The following is an 11188-nucleotide window of genomic DNA, read 5'->3' as shown; positions in this document are numbered from 1 at the left end:
ATTATTCCGGATATTGCATGGCCACTTGAGTATAATAAACTAGCGCCTATTTATGATCGATTGAGATTGACTTCAGAAAAATCAGATGAAAATTGACGTAATGCCAGCATTTTGAAAATGAGTTGTCGAGGGTCGGGTATGTAAAGGTTAAGGAGGTTCAGAGACGTTTCAAGGGGCTTTGAGGGCGATTCAGGGGTGATCTGAGAAGCTTTTAAAGGGCGTTACATGGGGGTTTAGTGACATTTCAGAGGCAATTCTGAGAAAGAATATTTCGGATAAAAAATAAACTTGCTGGTGGTTCATCTGCAAAATAATCTTGTATAATAAAATCTTTTGTAACGTAGCATTAAGTACTGTATAAAAAGTCTTAAAATCGTCGTTTCCTGCTTAAAGGACTACTCAGTAAAAGTAAAGCTACTATATATTTACAATTGTCGCCAAACAAACAACCTGCCGATGATAAAGAGTTAAATCATACTCTTAGATAGGTTTTCTGATGAATGTCTTAGTTAAGAGTATACACTAAATAATAGTCTGCCAAATCAATAAATCGATTGATAAAAGCTACTCCTAAACTTACTAGAAAACACATTAAAAATATCATCATTTCAACGACTGTACCAATTGCTTCTCTTTACACACAGGGATCCTAACATTTTGTTGTAAAACAAATTACATCTCTTGTTTGTTTTGCTTTTGCCCCTATCATGCGTCCTATAAGTTTAATGCCTAAGTACTTAATAGTTACAATTTCCCTTTGTTTCTTTTCAATAGTAATAGAGCTATTTCCAATTTGCTGGCTAACGCGACTGTGTACTACAAGGAATGGAGTGCTTTCTTTTGTCTATTTTTTTTTCTACCTTAGTTTCGTTAACTATTGAAAGGTACTTTTTCGTTCGGGTTGCCCCTGGGTCAAACCAACTGCGGTGTGCACTCGGGTCATTTGATTTGTTCTACCTATCTATCTACAATTATACTGTTTGCTGCATGGAAGCATCACTGATTTGTTTTTTTTTTTGGTTTGCTATTCGTTCGTCCTAATCTGGGCCCATAACCTGATGGGGTTCTTAGCTAGAGGCTTTATAGCGCTTCGTGCTGGCGCTAGTCTAACGTAACCTAACTTACCCTTGATAATTGAGCACCCCCAGAGTTTGAGTTGTCAGTTAGTTTGTTGTGACTGTTTTTTCCCCCTAACAAACTAGGCGAATAAAATAAACGTTGTAAGTAATATGCACTTTTAGAATAAAACTTGCAACGGATTAGACTACAATTATGCCCACCGGGTTAGGCAACTCAGCTTCGTTTGGCCTGCGAGAATACCAGCATCACGAACGAACTCAACAGGAAGAGACCGGCCGGGATGGACGCCAGGAGGGAGTAGCGTTCGTCTGTGGAATGGATTTATGGTGAAGTAGAAAAAAATGTGTATTTAAAATTTTGGATAACAACTTTAGTAAAAAATATATAAACTGATGATTTATGATCTGTCGCCGTCAGTCGCAGCAAAAATGTTCAAAGTCGTGATTTCAGTTCGGGTCTTACAAGTCTCAACGTCGATACCACATTGGTACATTTGTCCAAGCGCGTGTCATCTGAAATGATTGTCAGTCGTCATTGTCAAGTAGACGATTGTCTGGATCAAATTCAATGCTCTGTACTGTAACCATAGCGTCTCATTGTATAAAAACCGAAGCAACCCACCTGTCATGGCGTCACTCTTCTTGGTAACGGCCCAGCCCAAACTGCGCTGGACGGCCATTTTCCACTTGGTGTAACGGGCGTTACGTTCCTCCTCGGTCGTCGTGGGCAGGAATGTTTCGTGGGTGATGTGCAGCGTGTAGTCACTGAAAGTGGAAATCATGTGTGATAGATAATAGTTTAAAATACACTGAGGCAAAAACACTTAGGATTTGCATAAGTTGTAACTTATGAATGGACGATTTTTCTGTTTCATTTCTCGCTTATTTATTTTATAGTTGTTGCGCTTGCGTTTCATATCTACCACTTACGATTGCCATAAGCGGCATGGTTGTGAAAAAATCAAAATTATAAACTATGAAAATCGTTACAGGAAGGGTATGGATTCCAATTAGCTACAGCTTCAACAAACACACATTACTCACAGATATGTATTCGGAACTGAAGGACATAAAAAGTCAAACTGCCTTTATTTCGTAATTTCTAAAGTGTCCAAGAATTCTTCGACCAAATCAACAATAAATCAGGGATTTCGTAAGTAATACGATCGGCCGTTCTTAATCGAACTTAACGAAGAAGTAAAAGTGACAAGAAGCAAATCTGACCATCATTTCTTTGCCACAGAATGTTACCCACTTATGCAAACTTCAATTAAAGAACAATCGAACGCGCTCCTTGTCCTTTTATTTTAAATTATCGATCAAGAAAAGTCAAAATATACGATAATCATAGTTTTTATCCGATGATATTCACAACTGAAAACTTATGATATTCGTAAGTGACTGGATATTGAAATTTTCCCTTTCGCCAAATCATAATGGATTCTTAAGTTCTTCCTAAGTATTTTTGCCTCAGTGTATTAATCAAAACTTAAGCTATTTTACCAAAGAATTCGAGCTTTTTGTCGAAACCGTTGTATTTTACTTTGAAATTTTAATGCAGAAGTATAAAGGAACAAATCATCGTTTTGTTTTTCGAATGAGTTTTCCAAAGATTTTTCGATTAAGTACGATGTGGACGACTGCACTGCCCCTATTCGCATAACAGTCCCATGTTTGCTGGGTTTCCTATTCACATGGGACTGCTGTGCGAATGGGGGCAGTACACTTCACAAGCTTAAAATCAAAATATGGTATATGATAAAGTTGTGTGGCTAGATCAGAAAGTCACGAAAAACCCCCTTTTCACTTTATTATTTAATGTCAATGTCATCGAATATCTTAGAAAATGTCAATTGATATTCATGTTGAAAGTCAATTGACATTTTTCAAAGATAGTCAACGACATTTACCAGAGGTACTCAATGGTTTTGCAATATTATTATCAAAGTTCACCGTAACGTTTTCTACCTCATCTTGTTCCGAGAGTCTCCTTATCCACATATCCGCGAGCGGTAATGGCGGCGGCGGGCACAACCAACCGATTCGAATTTTGACGTTTCGTGGGGATCGCAATCGATTGGCGCCACCGATCGGTGGGTGAAGGGGTGAGGAAGAGAATGAAACTGTTTTGACTTTCCCCCAAGAAACGTCAAATTGCGAACCGGTTTGATATGCCCGCCGCCGCCATTATCGATCGCGGATAAGTGGATAGTCTCTTTTAGAATGTCTTCAGAAGTTATTTTGGACTTTCATAAGATAATGGAATAAAATGGAATTCTGGAAGGAACTGTTCGAAATAAACCAGAAGGAACTTATCCAAGAGTTCTTTTTTTCAAGATTTTTTCAAGAATTCCTTCCGAGATTCCTTCAGCAACTCCTTCCAAAATTCCATCAGCGATTCCTTCCAAGAACTCCATGTGCTACTCCTCTCGAAGTTCTTCTGGGATGTCTTCAGATTTTTTTTTTTTTAGAGTTTTCAGGAATCTTCTTTCAGTACTTCTACAAAAACTTCTCCAGGATTCCTCCAGAAACTCCTACCGCGATTCTTTCAGTAACTTTTCTGGGATGGAATTCCTTCCGGAAATCCCAGAATAATTCCACCGGGAACTTTTTCTGGGATTCCTCCAGGAACAACTTCAGGGACTCCTGCGAGAACTCCAGAGATTCAGCTGCAGAGATTCCATAGGGAAACCACGTAAGAAATTCATGGATGAAATTCAGGAAAAAATGCTGGGATAATCCTAGAAAGAATTCCCGGATAAATCTCTTAATTAATTCCTGGAGAAAGTTCAAAGGAATTTAGAAAATTCTGCTGTAATCTTAGAAATTATTCTCTAAGGAATTTCGGAACGAATCTGTGAAAGACTCCTGAAAGTTATTCTTGGAGAAACATTGCCAATGCTCTTGAAGGAATCCCGGACGGAATCTCTTTAGGAATCTCTTAAGAAACTCCTGGAGGAACGCCAGAGGGAATTTCTGAAGTAATAATAAATAAACCCCTGGAAGAATCTCATCAAGAACTCCTGGTAATTCCAGAAGAAACTTATTGAGGAACCACGAAGGATTCCCGGATGGAACTCCTGTGGAATTTAAGAAGAACCCTTGGAGGGGTGCCAACACGCCACCATTAAAGCCCCGTTTCAAGTTCAACAGGAATCGCTCAAGGAACTTCTTGGGCGATTCCTGGCAGAAACTTTGTACGGTGGCTGCCATTTGAACGGTAATTCCTACGCAACTGCGTACTACAGCGCTTAAAGGGCTGTTTGCAGATCAGAAGGAATTTCTCGGCCTATCTTGATGCATGGGAAATTCCTTGCCTGAATCGCTCAAGAAACCGTTTTTCTTCTATCGCAGTATGCAGTTGCAAAGAAATGACAATTCAAATGGTAGAACCGATCTTGTAATATACTATTTTTCAAACGACTAGTTTTTGAACTGTCATATCTCAGAAACCAGTGAATGGAATTGAATGAAATTTCGAACGTTTATTAACAATATATTAATGCTTGAAAAGTTTTGAAAACATATGTACTTTTTGAATTTTGAAAAAAGTAATAATGGATTGACACTTTTTGAATCTTTCTCGAAAAAATGTAATTTTTTTTACATCAAAGTCATTGAATTTTAGTTTTGATGTCCAAAGATTTTCAACTTCTGTTCTCAAGATATATATAATAATATATATTAAAGCCTATTTGTATTACAGGAAGAACACATTTAGTTGCTTTTGTGTGGTATTGTAAATTTGACTTATTTTCCTCTACATGGGTGAAAATGTCAAATCGGTATTGAGAAAATATTTCACTTTATAACGTCGTATCAAGTATCAATTTAGTGATGATAAACGTTCAAAATTTCATTCAATTCCGTTCACTGGTTTCCGAGATATGATAGTTCAAAAATTAGTTGTCTAAAAAATATTTTAGGAGTTTTACGAGAACGGTTCTAGTTTTGCGAACGATTAACCAATCGAGCTCAAATTTGTACCATGATACTCAGACGCGCCAACTTGGTCAAATTATTGGGGGGGGGGGGGTCCAAAGCCTGATTTTTCTGATTTTTTGTATGGAAAAATCGAAAAATCGTCAAATATTGGGGGGGCGAAACCATGCTTGCCCCCCTAAGTTGGCGCCTATGATGATACGCATATAATAGGCTGACAAACAGTTAACTGAGAATTTTTGATGCACTAAGCATGTTGAACTTTTTTGTGAGAGAAAAAAAGGTGCCTATCCCAAACATTGGCCATCCCCTTATTTTCTCAAGGAAATCCTGTAGGAGTTTATAGGAAATTTTATAAACAAATAATTCTGGTGGAATTTCTCAAAATAAACTCTCTCCCTAATAAACTTCTGAAGGATTTCCATCAGATACATCTGAAAGAAATCCAGAATGAACGTCCAGAGTAAATCCGGAAGGATCTGCAGGAATTCCAAACGGAACTCTTGGAGGAAACCAGAAAAGAGTTCTTAGATGAATACTAGAAAAAGAAAAGCTTCCCGGAATAAAATCCAAGAGGAATTTCACCAATTATGAAAAAGGTTTTTGGTGCAATCCCTGAAGAAGTTCTCGGTGGAATTACCGGTGAAGCAATCCAAGAAGTAGTTCCTGAAAGAACCTCGGAAAGAGCTCCAGAAGAAGGAAAATCTCGAGGAAGTTTGTGCAAGAATACTTCATGTAGGAATTCCTGGAGGTTTTTCATAAAGAATTCCTGAAGAACTCCTAGGAAGAACTCTGGATCCGGAGGGAATCTCGTGTAGAACCTCTGGAAGGAATCCCTGACAGAATTTTGGAAGGAGTTTTTGAAGGAATCTCGGAACGAATTCCTGAAGCAATCCCCGAGCGAACTTCTAGAAGAAATCCCTGGTAAAATTTCTGAAATTCCCAGGAATAACTTCTGGAAGTAAGAAAAAAAGCAGATCAATCCACCTAGTGGTGATAGTGCCATTCTCGTCGAATATGTACTCAGGATCTTTCCGTCGACGTGTGACGTCATCGATTTGGGAAACTTATTGATGGTACATATTCTGATGTTATATTCAATAGCAAAACAGACCTGAAAAATATCAGACTACGGCAGCGGGGTGAGCGTCAGCTAATGCATGAAGAAGGTTAACTTTATTCACAATCAAAGATCACTCTGTAATCTTCGACAAAGTTTTTTCAGCGCATTTTCGGCTATATTTTATTATCATTGGTAACACGATTCATGACCTCCTTACGAGAAAAAATGCAGAAAATTTAATTTTTCATTCAAATTTCAATCGCATTGAGAAGATCGAGGGCTGTAATTTAAGAAGCAAAAGGAGATTGAAGATTAAAAAAAAAAACTTTATTCGTTGTTGATGCGATTAAATTATAATTTGACCATAAAACGTTGATCCATCCTACTATATATTTACACCGCAATCTGAAATGGTGTGATTTGATGGGATCGCTTTGGTCACGATTTTGTTCTCTTGCATATATGAAGACTTTAACCATTTCTTCACTTATAATCTTACCCAACGTTTACAGGCTATCAAAAAAGCCACGATTTGATTTATTTCTTTGACATTTATTTTGTTTACTTTTACAATTCCGCTATTTGATGTGCAGATTGCATGGGATTTGTTCAATTTTACGTTTGACCACTTCCGGCGGGACACCTGGAACCAATTCCGGTTGTCTCAAATATGATCTGAGACTATGTTCTTATGAACTGTTCATCGGGTTACCTAAAAAGCCGAAAATTTAAATGATCTGAGGCTATTTTCTTGCTAACCGTTCGGCAAATTTTTGAAAAAAACTGCGATTTTAAGTGTCGCATGCATGATTTTGGTTTACTTCTATTTAATCCCTTCCGATGCAACACCCGCAACCGATTCCGAAATACTATTACTAGTTCTAGATGTTGCCTGAGACTATTTTCTTGTTGACCGTTCATCAGATTATCAAAAACGCCGCTATGGTTTTTCTGAGCGGGTAACTTCTGGCGGGTTACTCGTCTCGTCACCAGTTCTGGAACACTACCGGTCCTCCCAAATATGGTCTGAGATTATTTGCTGGCTAACCATTTATCATGTTACTGAATAAGTCAATGATATGTCGCATGTATTCGTTCTTTTTTACATTTGATTATTCCTGGCGGGACACTCGGAACCGGTTCCGTAACACACTGATATGGGTTGCGTCTATTCTCTTGCAACTGTTCATCATGTTACCTAAAAAGCCGTGATTTGAGGTATCGCATGCATGGGTTTGGTTTCATTTCCGGCCCGGAACCGGTTGCGGAACACTACCGGTAGTCTTTTGAATAGTCTGAGCCTATTTGCTTGCTAACGTTTATTAGGTTATTAAAAAAGGCACGCTTTGCTGTGTCGCATGCATGGGTTTGATTCAATTTCATATTTAGCCGCTTTTGTAGGGAAAGCCGGAACTAGTTTCTGCACTACTGGCAGTCCGTGATTTGATGTGCCGCATGCATAAGTTTTGCTCACTTTTATTTACGGCCATTTCCAGCGGGACACCCGGAACCGGTTCCAAAACACTAAGATTGTTTTCATGATAACTGTTCATCAGGTTATCAAAACTGCCGCAATTTGATGTGTCGCTTGCATAGTTTTGGGTCACTTTTATGTTTGGCCACTGCCAGCGGGACATCCGGAACCGGTTCCGAAACACTACCGATACAGATATGGTCTGAGGCTATTTTCATGCTAACTGTTCATCAGGTTATCGACAATGTCGCAGTTTGATGTGCTGCATGCATGGGGTTCGATCACTTTTATATTTGGCCACTTTTAACGGGACATCCGGAACCGGTTCAGATATGGCCTGAGTCTTTTTTCATACCAACCTTTCATTAGGTTATCAAAAAAGTTACGTTTTGATATGTCGCATGCATGGATTTGGTTTACTTTTATTGTTGGGGCGGTTTTATAGTGAAACTGGCAACACTGCACAAATTGATAAGTAGTAGAAAAGAAGGCGATGAAGTGAGCAGTTTGGAAGTAGAATCCCTTTGCAAACAGCGGATTAGTACACTTAAATGTAAGTTGTAAACAATGTAAATAGTAAATAGTTTGTTATTAAATAAATATATTTCAGCATTGAAGCTGCATAACCGAAATGCTGCTGTCAATAGGTGTTAATCCATGCAAAGGTGATGCTCCCAACATTTATATTTGGCCACTTCCAGCGCGACAACCGGAACCGGTTCCGGAACACTACCGGTTCACATGTGGTTTGAGACTATTTTCTTGCTAACTGTTCATTAGGTAATCGAAAATGCCGCAGTTTGATGTGTCGCATGTATGTGTTTGTTACATTTTTATGTATGGCCCCTTCCAAGGGTACTGGTCCGGAACACCTAAACGGCCATAGCTCCGGAACGGCTGGACCGATCCAAACCATTTTCAATAGGAAACAATGGGAGCAGATTCCGCGTCGAATGAACCGTCGGTCATCAAAATCAGTTGAGGTTTACTGCTAAAAAGTGATGTGAGTTTCTTTGATCACATACACACATACACACACAGACATCACCTCAATTCGTCGAGCCCCCGGGCCTTCTATCGAAAAGTCATTTTTGGAGTGAACATATAGCCTTTCCAGTACACTTAATATACGAGAAAGGCAAAAAAACTTCTGAAGACATTTCAAAAAAACTTTTAGTAGATTCTATGATGGAATTCCTGAAGGATGAAGGAATCTAAGAATCCCTGAATTAATGTCAGAAGGAATTCCTCAAAATATCCTAGAAAAAAAAACTCTAGATGGATCTCGGGAGTACTTCCTGGAGAATCCTGGCAAGAGCTCTTGAAGGAATCTCAGACGAAACTCCCACATAAAACTCATGGAATAAATATATGGATAAACCACGAAGGATTTCTTGAAGAAATCCACTGGAACCTTACAAAAACATTCAACTCCGAATAAAAAAAAACAATATTAAAAACTAACACATTTGCTTATTGAAATTTAAAGGGTTATGATAAAGTCGAAAAATTGTGTTCTCTGTGCGCTGAATGGGCGTCGTTCAGCTGATTCTTATGTAATTAAGAATGCTAATTCCTGTTGTTAACTAAAACGTCATCAAGCTATCCGTTTAATTTACTTTACAAGTCCTTGCGACACTAAAAATATAAACGAGTGCTAAAAATTAGTATACTTATTTTCAGCATCCTGTGGAAAACTGAAAAAATCCAATGATTTTTATTTACAAAAATCAGCATTGACCAATTGCTGAATCGTATCAACCATGCATAGCAACCAATTTGAAATTCATAGAAAAGTGGCTTAGTGTTTATAAAAATTTAAAAAGATTTAAAATGATAGGTATATTGTAAACTATTATCGCCACAAAAGTTCGGCTGTGTGGAAACCATGTCTATTTGAATTCCAATTTTTCACAAAACACAAGGAGTCTCCATGACCACGAGAAAATCATAGCCTACTTCCGCAATTCCCTACTCAAAGCAAAATCCACTTACCGACTATCGGGTTCCATGTTGTAGAGGTCGATTCCCTTGGCCTGTGCCGCCGCCATAGCCGTACCGAGTGTCGCAGGATCGCTCACTTCCGTTTTCACTTCGTGGAGGGAATTATGTAAAGCAAAGGGAAAGAAAAGAAAAAAGCGCGCACGCGGAACCAGATTATTTTGCGACCCGTTCGATTCGTTCGCTCGATTGAGATTAAATTAGAAGACATAAAGTAGGTACAACAACGCCAACCAAGCAACGGGTTGTACAACACTTACAAACTGGTATCCCGACCAGGTCGGCCTGAAGCTGCATCAGCAGTGTGTTGTTGGTCATGACACCGTCCGCGTGCAGTTTGTTCAAGTTGATCCTGTACGTGTGTTCGGATGTGAGTTAATTAGAACCAGGTAGATTGGTTATATGGTGGGGGTGTAATTTGGACTTACCCGCAGTCTTTTTTCATTGCTTCGATGATATCACGTGTCTGGAAGCAGACGGCCTCCAGTGCGGCCCGAATGATGTGATGCTTGGTGGTGAAGCTCGTCAAACCGCAAATGATTCTGTAACGGAGGGAGCACAAAACGTTTATCAAACGGGGAAATTCATGAAGCGTTAGATAGTAGCATAGTAGTCAAGTCACGTCCGAGCTCGAACACCAACAGATAGAGATCGCGTGTGCATCCCCAAGAATGCGCGCCATATCCGATCGAACAGACGTGATCATCGCAGTAAGCACGGTGATTTGATGATCGGAGCCCTGCGCTTGCACTTGCAATACTGGGTAATCATTCAATTATTCAGAGACGTGCGCAAAGGGTCCGATTGTCTGTGGCTGTTTGGGTGACCGATGACACCACTGCGACTGCACTTGACATTGTGGAGCAGCAGACGACGGAAATCGACGAAGGGCGGTGACGCGATTTGAAGAATTACGCGACACGTTTATTACATTATTGCAATGTGTCTCGCTGATCTGTGTGCCGGTCTATCGCTTATACATACGTTTCGACAAGGTGGAGCGATTCTATCTTGTCGCTCTCTATCTGTAGCAGCCTTTCTGATAGAAGCACATAAAAGAGGTTTATATGGGAATATACGACGTGGTTGTTTGTCCCCATAAAGTTAACGGATTTTCCACATTTGTAAATGGATTTTATTATTGGAGCTGTAAAGTATTGCGCTGATAACTGCAACGAATTATGAATAATTTTTCGAACTTTTTGTCTTCATTGAACAATGTACCGAAAGGCTATCGTTTCACTACATAAATCAATTTTTGAGAGGAAGTTTGAATAATTAAGTCTCGTATAACAATCAACACAGCTCGAGGAGCATCCATTAAGTACGTCACACTAAAATCGGGAATCTTCGATCCCCCTCCCTCCACCCGTCGTACGGGTTTTTCCTATACTTAATACATTGCTTGTTGCATTTTCACAAACCCTCCCTCCCCCTAGGATCGTGACGTACTTAACGTACTTAAAACCAATACTCAGGGGTTTGACTCGATCGAATTTTCATTAGTGTCAAACTGATGTTGTTTCTTGAGTTCTTTCCAAGGTTCTTTCCTTGTCAAATATTTGACCCTGTGTACTACTGGCCTTAAAGTGTCATTAGACTGTTTGCTATGATGACAAATATTTGGCT

At 39.2% G+C, this 11188-nt stretch overlaps 1 protein-coding gene across 1 annotated transcript in view; it reads right to left on the bottom strand.

Moving 5' to 3' along the window:
• Positions 1-1191: 1191 nt before the first annotated feature.
• Positions 1192-11188, bottom strand: part of LOC109428086 (glycerol kinase) — a gene marked incomplete in the record, with an annotated part of 56100 nt that continues 46103 nt past the window's right edge. The window contains 5 exon segments of the mRNA XM_062858428.1: positions 1192-1388; positions 1702-1844; positions 9554-9650; positions 9820-9911; positions 9988-10101. Of these exon segments, the coding sequence (XP_062714412.1) occupies positions 1294-1388; positions 1702-1844; positions 9554-9650; positions 9820-9911; positions 9988-10101 (541 nt within the window).

The sequence above is a fragment of the Aedes albopictus genome, chromosome 3, assembly GCF_035046485.1.
Source record: "Aedes albopictus strain Foshan chromosome 3, AalbF5, whole genome shotgun sequence".
NCBI lineage: Eukaryota > Metazoa > Arthropoda > Insecta > Diptera > Culicidae > Aedes > Aedes albopictus.
This window is presented reverse-complemented; position numbering and strand designations above follow the sequence as displayed.